Consider the following 17,096-nt stretch of genomic DNA (forward strand, 5'->3'; position numbering starts at 1 on the left):
ATTATCTTCCCAAAGTCAAACCGGGTCTCAATCTCATAACCAATAAGCCCTCTCATTCATCGCCCTATTCATGTCAAAAGAGGACAATATGAAGAACACTACGACACTGTGAAGAGTCTCCCACTAAAACGCATCAGGTGGTCAAATCGTTGTTGCTATGAGAAGAACATACAAGGCTTTCCATCAGGCGTCACGACAGTATCAACATCCCACCCCTTGTCATTAACCCAGACAACCTCAATTTGCTGTGCTCAGTAGAGGAACTGTTGTTTCCTGTCACCTCATCGTGTAAAGGAGAGGGCCCCGGCTGCGACCTTGACCCCCGTGTAGAGCAGAAACCTAACACATGGAAGGAAGCACTTTCTTCCTTCCTGTCAGCTAGTACAGCTAGCTACGGCGCTATGGTGACAGCTGCAGAGCTACGATATAGCCAGAGAAGACAATGAGACAAGACACGGGTTTGGCACAGAGAAACTTCATTTGTATATTGTTATCTGACTAGAGTCTATTAACAGATAGTTTTGCAATTAAAATATAACAATTGTCAGAAATGTATGTCCATAATCTAACCCTGTGCTTCATACGCAATAGTAAACATATCTGTATGAGGGGGACTGAAAGCATTTAACTACTAGGAGGTCAGATAAGATTAGATTGTAATCAGCATAAACCCTAAACCCGGCATGACAGGAAACACCTGAATTATTTACCTAAAAAGGTCCAGGACCACTTGGTCAGCACTTTTCTCCTCTAATGTGCTTTATGTCTGGTGTGCCCTCACTGCACACACTGTTCTTTGAGGGACATGTGGCCCTTCATGAGGAAAATGAGTATGGCTCAAATGCACAAATGGGCAGTACACCTCTGACTCAACACCAGCCATGACAGGGAAGGGAGACTAACAAAACCTGGCCATGCATGACACTTAAACACTTAAAGGATTAAGACAAAATCCATAATCCATGCTCTCAGATTTTATTGGCTACAGTACTATATGGGCTTTGAGACCATTTCAACCTTCAGGGCGGTTTCCTTTGTTCTGCAGTCAGGTTCTTATTGTGCACACACATACTACTTTCTCTGCGCTTTTCGTACTTGCTGGCCATATGGGAATCGGTAGAGACGCATGATGACTACAACAAATGCTATGAGAGCAGATCATGAGCTGATCTGCTACCTGTATAATCATCAACACGATCTTGGCAAATGTAGGAGATTTTTTTTTTTCCTTTGCGTCAAAGGAGGTAATCTAGCAAGCTGACCAACTTTTGTTTGACTGCTGTTACAAAGTTAGAATGATTTGACAATGCTACGTGTGCGCTCTGTGTCAAGAGAGCCTACTGCTGAATGACAGGGTAACACCCATCCAGCCCCATCCCTCAGCTGTTTACCAAAGATCTGGTGGGGAGACAATTTTGTTATCATTTGAATCCCAGATTGTCCCTTTAATGGGCAGTGAGTGTATACAGCAGTGTATTCCCAGGAGAAAATCTGAATTATTCACAGGCTTTTTTTAATATTTGTGAATATATCACATCCCACCACCACTGTCCTCCCCCTCCCCCTGCTCACAAACACCAAACCCCTGCTGCTTGGATTCAATTTCATAGCAATGCAAATGTGCACTAACACATGCACGCACACGCCCCCCTCTTGCAGAGTGGCTGCAATCTCCCTGTATAGAGGCATGGCTTTTAATTTGAGCTGTAAATCGCAGAGGCTCCAGGCCATGTAAGACCAGCTGCTCGTGAAACCAGGGACAGGCTATATACTATGGGCCTATAAAATGATACAATGGACATCGGCACTGTACATCAGGGATGGAGTCAGCTGAATATCAATTCAGTCAAATTAGGAAGTCCGTTACAATTCAATGGTTTCTCAATACTGAAATTGAAAAAGAGAGAAAACATTTTTAACTGAGTGAATTTTTTCAAATCACTTCCTGAACGGACTTAATTGAAATCGAATTGACGGCAACACAATGTGCGTGCCCTCTGATGAATCTCTCCTTTCATCCTAATGCCCAGCCCCAAATGGCCCAGCGCTCCTGTTAGCTAAAGCACAAGCCAGCTCTGACGATACACATTCCTCAGCAGCTGGCTTCCCATTAGTCAAGTCATGCCCTGCCTTGTGGATTCCATGGTGGAGCTGGCACTGCAGTAATACTGCATTTGAGCATTCACAGATGTCTTACCATAAAGGTCTGACTCATTATGTGGCAGTATTTTTAGGAGTTAGCGATACACCAGCGTGAGTGTGTATGAATGGAGAAAGAGAGAGAGATAGAGTAGCTCTAGACTAAAAGGGAAGAAGGGAGAGTTTTCAGAAGAGGAGGAGGAGGAGGAGGAGGAGGAGGGTGCAGCTGTGGCCAACTATTTTGAGCTGATGGAGGTCACACAACCTCTCCCTCTCGGCTTTTCATCAGCCACCTGTCGTTTCTTTGTCCTCCCACATCACCATAAACTCTCCACATGGAATCTAGATAAGAATCCGAAGGAGGATCTCTGGTATGTTCTACGTTTGTATTGTCGAGGTATGAAGTATGTATGAAGGTCATGGACATTAGACGAAAGGAGAGAATCATCAGAGGCGACATTGTGTTGGGGTCAATTCGATTTCAGTTAAGTCAATTCAGGAAGTTATTTGAAAATAAAATAAATCAACTTTTGATGTGGAAAAACTTCCACTTCCAAAATCCAAGCGATTTTCAACAGAAATGCTGCCTCTCTCACGTTTCCATTGCCATTACTTCAGTGGCGTGGCCTTCTGTGGGGCTACACAAACATGACTAATGATGGACAGCACCAGTACCAATAACTACACAGCAAAGACACAATGGTCCCTATCGCTAAGCCACGCCCCAAAATAGAAATCGTCCAATCATATCACAGCAAAAGTCACTACAGGCACTAATATCAGATGGTGAAAAGCTTCTAGACTAAATATTCTTGTCATCTTTTAAAAACATGTCTATTACTTGCTGTGATAAATCTGAAATCAGAAATTTGCCAACAGAGCTGAATGTCATTCAGTCACGGTCGGTCAGTCAGTCACTGTCAGTGAAGCGTTTGTTTGTCCGAGTTTTCATGGACGTAGTTTAAGACTAATCCTAGACTAAAAAGCATCCTCAGTGGAGATTTCCCATTGCAAGTGTGATTACATCCTGGACTAGGCTGAAGCCTTGTCTGTGAAACCAGCCCTAAGACATTTAAATATAAACATTAACTCATGTCTCCCATTAGCAGCAGACGGACAAGCCCAGAAGGGCACAAGACAATGTGCCTTTTGTCAAATGATGTCTCAGATAATTTCTCTGATCCCTTTCTGTCACCAGCTAGGCAGTTGCCTCCCGATGTTCATCCGGACAATGTCCCCATTGTCACAAGCAAACCAATACTCTCATTTCATTGGTTTTGAAGATAAAGAAAACGGTGACAAAATGTGTGTGATCCTTCTTTTTTGTGCTGCTGTGGAAGGAGAAACAAAGCTTGAAGACTGGGATAATGCTGTGTGTGTGTGTGTGTGTGTGTGTATGTGTGTGTGTGAGCCTCTCGGGACTGTCTCAAGAAAAAGAACGAAATGGGCCCAAGGGGTCAGGGCCAGTCTTAGTCTCGGGAAGGGGGTCACCAACCCACTTGAAATGTTAGATGACAGTTTGTTCAATGCTTTTCTTCAACACTCCCTTTTTAAAACAGAGGAGTGTTTGTTTATCTGTGCTTCACTTTGCATAAACTAATGAATATACTCAAGCAACTCTCTCGGTCAGCTGAGTGCTTCAGTGTTATGAGGTCACCAACAGCCTGTGGCCAAAACATTCATGAATGGTTCCGCAGTGTCTACAGTGTCCACATCTAAGAGGGTGCATAATCCAGAGAGGCAAGCATCGGCAACCGTGACTCGGGTCACCTTCTGACTGAGACTGGCAATACTCTGCTAGATTTCTCATGTAGCCTACATGTTTGAGACAAGGAGGCAAAGTGAATCAAATCAGAAAGCCTTTCGGTCTTTAACTCAAAGTAAATGATCCATTCCGTATCCCCTATTCTATCTAGAGTCATTCATCCATGACAATAAAAAGCACAGCATATTATAAAGTGAGTTATCTATTCATATTTCTTTTTAGGCTTTTAAGGGAGTTGGAAAAAAGACTCTATGCAGTTGAATGTCAACACCAACTGACACCAACTGAAAAGTTCTGATGAATTACAGAACCCAGGGGAGGGGGGGGGGGGCTGGTGTGTGCTGCCTGACTGAGCAGCCCCTCACCAGCAGAGCTAGACAAACTTGTTAATCCATGAGGCGTTTAAGCCCCCTCGGCACAACTGCTGTCACTGCTGATCTCCACCCAGACAGGTCCTGCACGCACATCCCTGGTGACAGGGAGGGCACCCCGGCGTTGCTAAAAAACCCAGAAGAGAAGAGCTAACAGTAGGATGAGAACGGGAAAGTAGACTACAGTAATTCAATCAGGTCCCAGAGAGGCTCAGTTGGTTGCAACAGCAGAGCAATGCATTTGATTCACACCACCATGGGCCATGTTACCACAGCTGGTGTTTGGTGCAACCAGGCGCAGAATAGAAAGTGGTCAAATCAGTTGTCAAACTATTTCTGACCTAAAAGTCATATTTTCGTTTTTTTGCGCCTGGTTGCACCAAAACACCAGCTGCCTGGTGCTCACATAATACTGAATTTGTGTAGCCAATTGTAGATTAAAGTGTCCGCTATGTGACGATCCATGGAAACGTGTTATGGGCAGGCCACAGGGGGGCTGGGGCTGACCTACAGCACCTCCCTGCCAGCCCTTAAAACTGTCTGGTTAATTGCATGAAAAAAGATAAAGTATGACCAGATTAATCATGATTGACAGAGGTTTGGCACCGACAGTCCCCATGCACGATTTCTATCTTTAGCAGTAGCCTAATAGTTTTTCCCACTGATGTATACAACCTCAACACTTTAAAAGTGGAGGAAATCTCTTTGTTTTTTTTGTATTATCATAATTTGATTAAAGATACAAAAAAGCAAAACAAAAAAGCCCTGTTTGCATTAGTATTCACCCCCCATCCCCTTTGCCATGGCACTCCTATTCACGTAAGTATTGTTAGGGTGTTTGCATGCTGTGTATAGGGTCACTGATCACGCTAGGTATCAGTAATTAGGGATGCACCGATTAATGTTAAGTCTCACAGGCCAATGGCTAGACCAAGATTTCACGTTGAGAAAAACTATTCTGCACACACAGGAGTTTTCAGGGTCACATACGGCAGAGGCCATCTCTATGGCATTTGATAAAATATCTGAAACATGGAACACTGATAAATCACAAGTGCATGGAATGCACAAGGAATAATGCAAGGAACATGGCTAAAGCAATGGAGGACAGTGATCTAGCCAGCTTACTGTGCATGTATGGTGTGTTGTATCAGTGGAGCATCACAGATGTGGTGGCAATAGGCAAACGAATAATCAGCCACTTCAAACACCCCCTGACGCACGCACACAATTGAGAATACCACTAAAAAGGCTCCTGCAAGATCACTGTGGGATAGTGTTTTAATGATGAAAGCCTTCTTGACTACTCACTGCTGTGCATACACCGCAGATTATGCATGATCTGCCCGCAACACTCAGAGCGCACCAGTGGGGATTAATCAATAACGTGCTCACTCTTCTCTCCCCATTTGAACAATCAACAAGAGAGATAAGCGCATCTCAGGCATCTGCTGCCGACAAGAGATGTCTATTAAGCTAAGAGGTTGAAAGGTCAAAGACCACAGAGTTAAAAATACGCTACTAGAGGCTGTGAATAATAATGATATATTAATAATATCTGCCATTTAGCTGACGCTTCTATCCAAAGTGACTTGCATTGCAGTGAGTGCATACATGTTTCAGTATGGTCCCAGCGGGAATCGAACCGCCCAACCTAAGCATTGTTAGTGCCATGCTCTACCAACTAAGCCACAGAGGACCACATATATAGAATAAACGCTTTGACAACATTTAATCCTCCCCCCCTACTGTATTGCTGGACCGGAGGTAGGATAGGATGAGATATGCTTGAGAAACGACTGGACATGCTGGGTAGGCCCACTGGAGATGGACACGGGGGGGGGGGGGGGGGCGCACAGCGCAGAGACAGATGACAACCCACTCCACAAAGGGCACGTAAGGACACAGACGGGGCATGAGCACTGTCTCAGCTTGGCAGGTTCGACGAGATTCTAGAGGAGAACAGACCACCACCAGATGTGCTCGGCCTATCAAACAGACAGATACCTCGCAGAAGTCTCTATTCCGAGACACTAGAGCGCACATCTTTTCTTGTTTCAGCCTTGATTAATTCTGGAGCGTTGATCAAGGCTGTTTCCTTGAGCTGTTCAGCGTGTCGTGTTATAGACGGAAAGAGGAACAGACCGAAATGCGAGAATGCAGAGATGATTTTGTTTGTAAAGAAGAACACGCCGCTGTTGCTTAAGAAGTAAAGCTGTTGCATACTTGTAAAGAGCAGGCTAAAAGCTGAGTGCATCTCTTTGTTAGGCCTACTTGTTTTCTTGCCAACTTTTCTGTCACAGTTTTGTTAATATAGTGTATTCAAAAGCAAAATATTGATTCATTTAATGCCAGGGTATAAATAGGTAAAGAAATAAAATAATCGGTATCAGTAATCAGTATCGACCTATTATGTTTGAATAATCAGTACTCAGTATCAGCTCATCATTTTCGAACTGGTGCATCCCTAGTAGTAATCAAGCCAACTGCCAAGCCAACCAAGTAGCTTGAGCTAGCATGCAAACAAATGGCTATGGATGGTGCTGGCTAGCCAACATCACCTTTGTAGTTGCCAATCCTGCATGGAGAAAAAACAGAAAACACTGTGTTCGCTGACATGAGTCAGATGTGTTCTGTGTGTCTGCTACGAGTTAGACGGGAAAAGAAGGGCTGTCATGGGCTGTTGACTTGGTTGGTGATGGAGATCTCAGCTGTTCCCTCAGCTGCCCAACACACACCCAATTCCATGTTGGTAGTTTAACCCCAGAGACATGAGCTGCTGGTCACCAGTATGTCCAGGCTAGCTACATACTAAGAATATGCATTAAATACAGTGGAAGACCACAAGTTAAACAAAATAACATTTATGATATAGTATATGGATGGATAGCCTCCCCCCTTGATTCACCATAAACATCCCCCTCACCTCCCTTCAGATTCCCCTTGTATACACCCACGCACGCGCACACATACATATATAATGAAGTATCCTGAAGAAGGGGCTAGGCACTTTATTTTGTAAAGGGGGCAAGTAAAGTGCAATCTGTCCACAAAACAACTTTTATTTCAGGAATCAGATAAGGGAAAAGTTCCCAAAATAACTGTCGCCTTACCTTTGATTTCCTCAGAGATGAACGCAGAGTGTCGCGACACGAACAGCTTCAGCTGCTCGTCCAGGTTGCAGGCTGTCAGGTCCACGTCCCAGGAGCGTATGCCTGCGGAGACGGGCAGCGGAAAGACACACCAAGGCAGTTAGAGAAAGCCACCCCAATACTCAATGGCAACATTCAATTATTCAAAACCCCAAACATTCACATGAGAAGGCTACTTTCACCAAGGGCTACAGAGTGAGACCACAAGGGATACACATGATATCTTATTCTCACTGAAAACTGAAGAGCAAGTCTTTATTAGAGAAGAAAATGACAACAATTAACGTAACATGAGGAACCATGTGGAGCTAGCCTAGCGGAAGCCACAGCCCCATACTGTGTGTAATTATCCTAGACAGGGCTGGAAGAGGAACGTAACCTGGCTCTAACAGTCACTTGATAATAACATATACAGACACTGTCTGTACACACACTCCATTGCATTTTATGACCATGTATAGGACGACACCATCCAAGTTTAAATTACATGGTTGCTGTGTTAATGTCAGTCAGGCTAAGGAATTGTTTTTAGAGGGAAATTCTGGTGAAAAACGGAGATTTCTGGGAAAGACTGATTCACTCCCAGATCATGAACAAACGTCTACTTCTTATGTACTGGGGTGTATACCAGAAAGCAGGATTAATGAGTAAGCGAGCTAACTGTAGTCAGAGATCTGTAATCAACAATTGTCTGTTCTAAAAAGAGTCCTGAAGGAAAAGCAAGATCAGAAATAATGGTAACAAATCCTTCAGAGCTAACCTACTCTCTCACAGGTTAAATGCACATGCTCTCGACAAATTCTAATCAGATTCAATCCCTTCTGCAAGGATTGTCTGCAAGATCCACATCAATCAAGATTACAATACCTAAGATCACTTGTTTTATTATCATCATATGATGATAATAATAAAATAAGTATCACTATATAAAACATGCTTTTGTATAATCTCAACTATTGTGTTTTTATAAATGTTATCCATACGCGCTTTTTTAATGGTAATGATTTTAGATATAATAATTAACAACATATTATAATTAATTAACATATACTACTATTACTACTACTAATAGGCCTAATAATAATAGTAATAGTTATTACATTTGATCAAATCTAAAGCATTATTCAATCGAAACACTAAGCCTACTTAAATGCATGATGAGAAAATCTGTGATATTTCACAACAGATGTTAGCCTAAATTAAAAATATATTTTTTCATTAGGCTATGGTTGTAGATCATTAGGCTAATATGAGCGGCAGTGATATTGGCTAAATGAAAATCTGGCAATGACTTGGCTCTTCGTTCCAGCTTCCTGAATTAATAATAATAGGCTAATTAATTCCTATTTATATAGCCTAGCTTTTTTACAGGGCTCAAAGACACTAAGACATCAATGAAGCTATCAGTGTTCATCTCTCGTGCATTTCAGTGCATCATGTGACCAAGTTAACTTAATTCAGGTCTGATTAATCACTGGACTCGAAATCACCCTCTCTGCAACTGAATTATCCTGACTTCGTTCAGACTTCAGGTTAGCTGAAGCTGGAGATCTTTAGAGAGCTCTGAATTTATTTCCTAAGATATCTTTCTGTTATACCCCCTGGTAATCAAATAACAAAAGGTATTATGAGTTAATAAGTAACTCATAATAACAAAAGGCATTGAATTAATAAGTAACTGACATTGGACTTCAGTAAACAATATAATCAGTTCCATGTCTCTGTCATCATCGGAGGCACCGACTGCAATGACATGACCATAAATACAGTGCCGCTAACTGAACAGATGTCTCATATTCCTAGAATAAATGACAGTACCCAAGAAAAACAAAAGTATTCCAGTGTGTTCAAATACAGAAAATATGATTACTGAGAAAGAACTACTGTACATACAACAAACTTAATAAAAAGGAGAACACAGTCAGTGTTTCCTCCAGGAATTTTTACCATGGTGGCGGGTAGTGCTGACCGCGCACGGGCGCTCAAAACAACGACGTCATTTCAGCCAAAACTCGAAAATAAAATGTTTTCCTGTAAATTAAAAACAAGGGTAGTCCGTCCGTCCGTCCCTCTCTGGAATGGAATGGAATGGACTTTATTTGTCATTGCTACAGTACAGGTACCAGACAACGAAATGGTCCATTAAATAAAATGACACGGTTCAAATGTTCACGCCGGCAGTCCGGCTCTCACACATACTGGCAGCGTCCCGGTCTGACTTAGCTCTCGTTTGTGCACGGCTTTCTTTCTTTCCTTCCTTCCTTCCTTCCTTTATGTGAAGTGGCCGGTCCCGGGCACAGCTGCCTCGCATCCGCTCAACGAGCCCGGCGGTTCGGTGCTGCGCTGATTAGCGGATGCGGGACAGCTGTGTGAGCGGATCGCTCCATCTCTCATCTTGATGAAGATGAATGATCTTTATTGTCATTGTAACAGGTACAACGTAATTTAAATGAGGAATCACAAAACAGTTTTGCAAGCGCGTCGCTTCGCGCTTGTGGGTGTGTCTAGCGCTGTGAAGGTCTGAAAAGCGGCCTAAATCTTTTTTTTTTTTTTTGGGTTGAGAAATCTGCATGGTGGCGGAGGAAATTCCATCGTGGCGGACCGCCACGATGAAATGCATGTAGAGGAAACACTGACAGTGCAGCCAGCACATAGTGCTGCCAGCAAATTAGGCTATAAAGGTTAGGCTGTAGCTCAGACGTCTAGGCTACTTCTCATCAAGCTTCAGTGTGTCTGAGGATGTGAAGCAGTGTATTGTTCAAAAGGCAGGATACTGACTTCATACAGTCCACATGATGAGGCATGACAAGCAAGCACACGACTTTGCCAAGAAAGGGCACTGTCGTAGGAGGATCGGACGTTTTCTAAGGCTTAAGCATCACACGATGCACAATGTTAATGACATAATTAACTTTTTAAAGGTTAAGGTTTTACGTTTTTGTCTGAGTGGGGCAGCCACTCGTGTTTGTCATTTTATTGGATAGAGTTAGTGAAGATACACCGGAAAGTAAGGAGAAGAGGGGCATGTCAGCAGGGCATGGGTCGGTCGGATTCGAACCCATGACGACATGGGCATAATATGTGTGCTCTGTAGATCACTGTGCTAGACCCCTGGACCACCCCAGGCCACGTAACATAATTAACTTTAACAGTTAGGAGAGCAACATCAGTATTAAATTCAGCTGTGTAGTATATATTACACTAGCAGTGTAGACCCAGACAAACGAAAGCATTTGGAGACATAATGCCTAAAGAGCTATTTGCTTAGGCCTTTCTGACTGGTCAATTACACCATTGGAGAAGTAAAGAAGATCTACTTTTAAATTCAAGAGGGACGATGACAAAGCAAGGGGTAGAAACCTCCCTCTCTGTGTCACTGGGACGAATTTAGCCCTGATCTCATCCTCATGTTGTTGTAACTGTGCAAGGCCTAGGCCTACTTCTCCAAACACAGAGGAAAGGATAAGGGAGCTGTGGTGGAAAATGCTTTCTCCAGGGCATTCCGCTCATCTCCCAGTTATCTGTGCGTCAGGCATTCACAAAAACATAAAAATAATCTTTTGTATGATCTCTTTTTTGGAATAAGACATGCATTTTGAGTTAGCCTAATAAGTAACAGGGACATAGGACTTCAGTAAACAACATTATTAGTTATATGATCATGCTGCTGTCACCATTGGAGCTTCTAGGCTATTAGATGCAGTTTATCATTTTCTTCTACGTTTCTAGGATATGGTAAAAAAAAAAGTATAAAACCCCAGCCTGTTTTCTCTGATGGCCTGACTCAGGGTATTAACTATGAAGTCATTTCAACTGTTATAATTAATGCTTGAAATTGTAATTACATGTCAGACTCAGGTCAGTTCAGGCACAAAGCAGAACAACTCTACAATGCAAACACAGTAGCTTCTCTATCCCAGATAGGGCTGGGACGATTCGTCGACGTAATCGACTACGTCAATACGTCGACTTGCGTAATGTGCGTCGTAAATAAACAACATGGCTGCGACCAGTGGAAACATGAGCCGGCAGCTAAAAGACTTTACGCCCACGATCGTCCAAAGTGTGGGAGTACTTTACAAAAAAAGAAAACAATGTGGTGGTCTGTAAACTGTGCAGAAATGAAATGGCCCATCACAGCAGTACATCTGCAATGAATGAGCACCTCAAGCGAAAGCATCCTGGAGCTCTTTGTGAAGACAGCCGCAAGATAGCACCGTAAGTCAGCGTTGTATTTCTGTTAACTTTTCCGGCCGTGTATGAGTGAAAAATGGATAGCTACTAGCTAATGTTACACAAGCAATGTAGCTCACCACAGTTTGTATGTCTTGTCTTCTGGTGTTAGTAACGTTAGCTATGTAGCTGGCTAGCTACGGTAGCCTATTGTCATTGTGGTGCTCACACCTACTGTACGTTATCTAGCTCGTAGCTCGCATGCTACGTTAGCATCAATTTAGCAAATCATAACATAGCAGCGAGAGTAACGTTAGCTAGCTATGTAGCTACTAGCTAGCTATGTGTTGTGGTGATGGACAGACTTCTAAATGGCCATGTTGGCATTCAAGTTGGCTAAACATAGCAGTGAGGTGGAAATTAAGGGGCCTACACATGATAAGATTATTTTATTTCATTTTTTTGAACAGTAAAAAAAAATATCTTTAGGCTAATCGATAAATTAGTCGTTAGACTAATCGAAAAAATAATCGCTAGATTAATCGTTAGAAAAATAGTCGTTTGGGACAGCCCTAATCCCAGATAAGACATGTAGGCTTAGCTTCAAAGCAAAAATGTCTGCTCACTAACATTGTGTTACCTTCATGTTGACTGCCTTTTTTGAGAATATGAATACAAACAGTGGTCGTTCATTATGCTATGGTGGATATTGGCTTTGCCATGTGGGTCAGTCTAATCTGTTTTCAACCCAAGTCACATTAACACAGACACTCAAGAGGGAGCACACAGACCACTGGGGGTAGCAGGTCGGAAACAGGGCCGAGAATGGGTTCTAGAATGGGTTCTAGAATACACAGCAGCAGCTGTTAAGGTTCAGGCCTTCAGTAACAAGAAGAGGAGACCCAAACTTAATGTGTGCCTGGCTGGACTGGACCGGACTGACCCACTGTTGGGTTGGTGGTGCAAAAGGAAGCCCAGCGCCAGCGGGTCAGCCATTTTTGTTATCTTGTCCAGGCTGTCCATCAGCACAATAGAACAACACATAAGAACAAGCACAGCTGAACCAACTAGCGACATCTGCACAGCATCCTCCTTGCAATATAGACCCTCCCTTTCATTGGCACTTTGCCAACAACAACCCCAGCAGTCTCCTTAACATCGGCCATATTGAACGAATAGGGCATTCAGAGACTGCATCGGTGTCTAAATAAACATGACATCAATCATTTAACTTCATAAGCCAGACTGAAGTATCAATTTGAAGTCAGTGATGCTTCTCAACACAAGACATAATTATTTCAAGCTTTGAATCTGGCTCTCTCCCACCCAAGACAAATCACTAACAAAGCTTCTGCTTCCATCACTAGCCAGGAGGGGAAGGAAATGTTTAGCAGTGTGTGACACACACACACACACACACACACACACACACACACACACACACACACACACAGATGTGTGACATCGGTCACATGGTCCCTCAGTAGACTCAGATACAGGCAGCTAGAAGAGTACAACGGGGGAACTATAAGCCTAGGCAAATGGTGAAACATACTTCGGCCCGTACCTTAGATAAATATTTAAATGACTGAACTTTGCACACTAGACACTAACGTCCTCTGAGAACTCTCTGGAAGACACACCCTAAATCCAGCATACTATACAAAAAGCGTTATGTTCTCTACCAAAGCCCAAGCTTAAACCAGATAGAAATCTCTGCAAAGTGTGACTGTTAAACTTACCCACACCCTGCATTTAAGGACAACACACTCCTAGCAATCCAGAGTATTTCTGGGTACATCCTCCTACTCACCCCGCTTCTGGACTGCAGTGATCCGCTTCTGTCTGAAAAGTGATACGGTAACTCTGAATAGCCTACTGCTAAAGAGAGAAAGGCTGAGGAGACAGCGTGCGTGGTGATGATGATGAAGGAGATATTGGCATTCCCCAACACTCTGGTGAAGCCAAGCTGAAGTAAATGGGCTGCATTATTTATGCTCTCTCGCGGCTTGGGCTGTGGCTGACAGGGCTGCTGGCATAAATAGGCCCAGTGACTGAAAGTCTCAGAGACGACTTCTCCACCATCAACACTAAACTCTGTGTCAAGTCACATGCATGAATAACCATCGCGGTGGCGTTTAGGACCAAAACCGATTCACTGTCGAGGCACCAGCCACAACCTAACATGACAGAAATAAAGCCCCGTCAGAGCAAATGGATCAGTAGAGGCTTTTACATTTCAAATACGAAGTTATGGGGCGGCTGTGGCTCAGGGGGTAGATGGGAGGTCTAATGATCGCAAGGTCAGTGGTTCGGTGGTCCGTTTCCCGGCTGTCCACGTGTCGAGGTGTCCTTGGGCAAGACACTGAAGACCCCAAATTGCTCCCAATGAGCGGGCCGGTCGGTGCCTTGCATGGTAGCTTGCCACCATTGGGGTGTGAATGTGTGTGTGAATGGGTGAATGAGGGGCCATTGTAAAGCGCTTTGGAATAAGGCGTTATATAAGTCAGTCCGTTTACCATATGCCAAATGTTTCAGCATTCGCAAAGTGCACAGAAATCAAATCACCATTTGATTTATTGTCTGTTTTCTAGTGGCTGGCGGTGACACTTCCTGAGGTCTGTAATTCTCTACAAGGGTGACACACAAATCAGGATGTTGATGTCATATTGGAATATCATTTCCTGCTATTCACTGAAGCATGAGCAGAACAAATAAGCTCCATGGAAGTGACAAACAAGCTTTGTTAATGATAGGCCTGCTAGATTTACATTTTTAGAAGACAGCTTTAACAAAATTAAGCTACATGCAAATGACAAACAAGCTTTGTTAATGATAGGCCTACTACATTTAGGCCTAGCCTACATTTTAGAAATTTAGCAGATGCCTTTATACAAAGTGATTTACAACAAGTAGACTAAATGTGTCTAAGTAAGTGAATCATCTATAGGCTACATCAGACATCATAAGATCTATGTGAGGGCCAGGGGCCATTGGCAGTCACAATGCTAGAATGGACAGAGAAAGAATCATTCCACTACGAATGTTTCTAGCCGTACAATGTGGAAAAAGGTGGTAAGCACTATTTAGCTAGTCAATCACCATGACAGATACCCAGGTCATAGCTTAGTGGCACAAACCAAAACCATAAAGAAAGACAAGGCAATCAAGCCTACCCCTCCACACTCCTCAAACCTTGAGAAAAGGCTCCCCTTTCTGTGTTCACACAAAGTGATGAATCAGCCTAGTGTGTGACCACAGGACCCCAGGGTCAACAATGCTCTTAAGAGGCCAGACCTTGGAAAATCCTGCATCACGACCTTTGCAGCCTTCGGTAGAGAACGAGACGCACAGTGAGAGTGGACTCCACACTTAGTTAGGAACCTCCAGAGAGTCAACAGAGGCAGCTTGTGTTCAGACAGAAGTCAAACACACATACAGACATAGGCCTGCCCTACATCATACAGTACGGATGCGAACCAAGCTAAACATTCCTCAGGCAAGTGGTCTAGACAACATCCTAACCCCAGGTTTCACAGACCAAGCGTAAGCCTAATCCTGGACTAAAAAGCATATTTAATGGATATTTCAGATTGAAAGTGTGTTTGAGACCAGGAGGACTAGGCTTAGGCCTAAGCCTTGTCTGTGAAACCGGCCCAATGTGTAGGCTGTATGTTAACCTGCTCAATGTTCCATATGATTACAACATACTGCCCCTTTGTATAGAGAAAGGGAGTGAAGAGAGTACAGATGTGGAGCACTGGCATGGCCTTGCTGTCCATGGGTAAACATGTGAGAGTTGCGGTGTGGTTTAGTAATGCACTGTACCCAGACGATGAGGTCAGCATAAAACAGCTTCCGTTAATCAATGGGGGGAAATGAAAGAAACAGCTAGAGGCTCTCAACACCAACCAACACCAGCAAAGCCAATTACAACACTTGACCTGCACAATGCATCCTCATTTGTGTCACCATGGCCGTCTCAAAACGTTACCCAACATGTTGACTTTACATGAGAGAAAAAGTGACTGCGCAGACAATTTGATGGCAGCTACTAGATTGAAATCAAGTGCAATACTGAAACACAACTGTGAACATTTCAAACCTGCAAACTGCGACACTTTAAATGAATGTGCAATAACACTATGTGCAATATGACAACCCTCGGGTACATAAGGTTCAGAGATAGGAAATGTTAGGATAGGTATAGCATAGCATAGAGTACAGCACAGTGTTTTATTTGTATAGTATAGTATAGTGGATAGTGTACATAGCCTTTATTTATGTAAACCAGCTCTTTTCCCTTCTTGTTTTTAGTTTTTTCTTTCCTAGCACCAGGGGAGCCCCCCCTCCCAAATTTCGTTGTTTGGTACCTGTACTATATCAATGACAATAAAGACCATTCATTCATTCATTCATTCATTCATTTGTGATAATGATTTTTGTGAGATTCTCGTACAAAATCTTTTGAGGAGGAGGCTTTTAGCCTAGTTGATGAAAGTAAGGATATTTGAACATTACACTAGTGGGGCTGAGGAATCATCTCGTTTCTGGGGTATCATTTAATCAAATTCTCTTAAATATGACTGTGAAAATGTGAAAATGTACGCACAGTACAGAAATATGTGTAAACATGGCACGTATATTTTAAATATGTTGTTCATGAACAGAAATTGTTTTATGCAGTGCAATCGTCAAGCCAAACACTGCCATTCAAAACTAGAGTGCAGGGCACTAGGGTTGGGGTTAACGCAGCAGGAAAGTTAGGGAGCACATTTGATATTTTGATTTCAATAATTCAACTGTTATAATTCTGAAACTAATATTTCCGTTTCATTTTCACCATAAAGGAGATATAAGAGAGCACAAATGTGCTTCCAAACATCTTCGGCCATGTCCTTAAACATTTACCAACAATCGAGCAAGTTCTCATATTTCAGTTTCCCCTTTCTTGCAATGAAGCTGCTGTAAAACGGGGGGCTCCATGTGACAACAATGCTTTCCTTTTTACCTGTCCCAAAATACTTCTGTAAAACTCAGGTAGACTGCTAAATGTTTCGATGCAATCTTACTGGCTGACTATGGACGAAAATAACATTTCACACAGTTGACTGCGCTGGATATCTAAGCAACGTCACCTGGCTGGTTCTCTGTGGCTCTGCTAGCTGGCTCTGCTAGCTAACTCTGCTAGCTAACTCTGCTAGCTAACTCTGCTAGCTAACTCTGCTAGCTAACTCTGCTAGCTAACTCTGCTAGCTTCACGACCCGAGGCACGGGAGGGCGGAGAAGAGCGGGTCGGCAGTAATTCATTGATAAACGAACCCATTGGACTACATTACCTCTCTCTATCTCCGCGACGACATAATCCACAAGTCCAGTCCTATTATGTTCCCCGACGATGACCAGCAAAGAATACTTGTCATTGTTGAAGCCTGGATGTGAAGCGCGGTTTGCCTTTTCCATCGCATCCATCTCTCCAGTTTGTTGTGTCGCCAT

General features: G+C 43.2%; 1 protein-coding gene across 1 annotated transcript in view; it reads right to left on the bottom strand.

The window, feature by feature from the left end:
• Nucleotides 1-17,096, bottom strand: part of LOC308155947 (microtubule-associated protein 1S-like) — a gene marked incomplete at its 5' end in the record, with an annotated part of 28,303 nt that extends 11,207 nt beyond the window's left edge. The window contains 2 exons of the mRNA XM_080529311.1: nucleotides 7,389-7,490; nucleotides 16,940-17,096. Coding sequence (XP_080385437.1) covers nucleotides 7,389-7,490; nucleotides 16,940-17,096 — 259 coding nt within the window. The remainder of the gene's footprint in view (nucleotides 1-7,388; nucleotides 7,491-16,939) is intronic.

Source organism: Nansenia antarctica (assembly GCF_963989245.1).
Source record: "Nansenia antarctica genome assembly, chromosome: 1".
Classification (NCBI taxonomy): Eukaryota; Metazoa; Chordata; class Actinopteri; order Argentiniformes; family Microstomatidae; genus Nansenia; species Nansenia antarctica.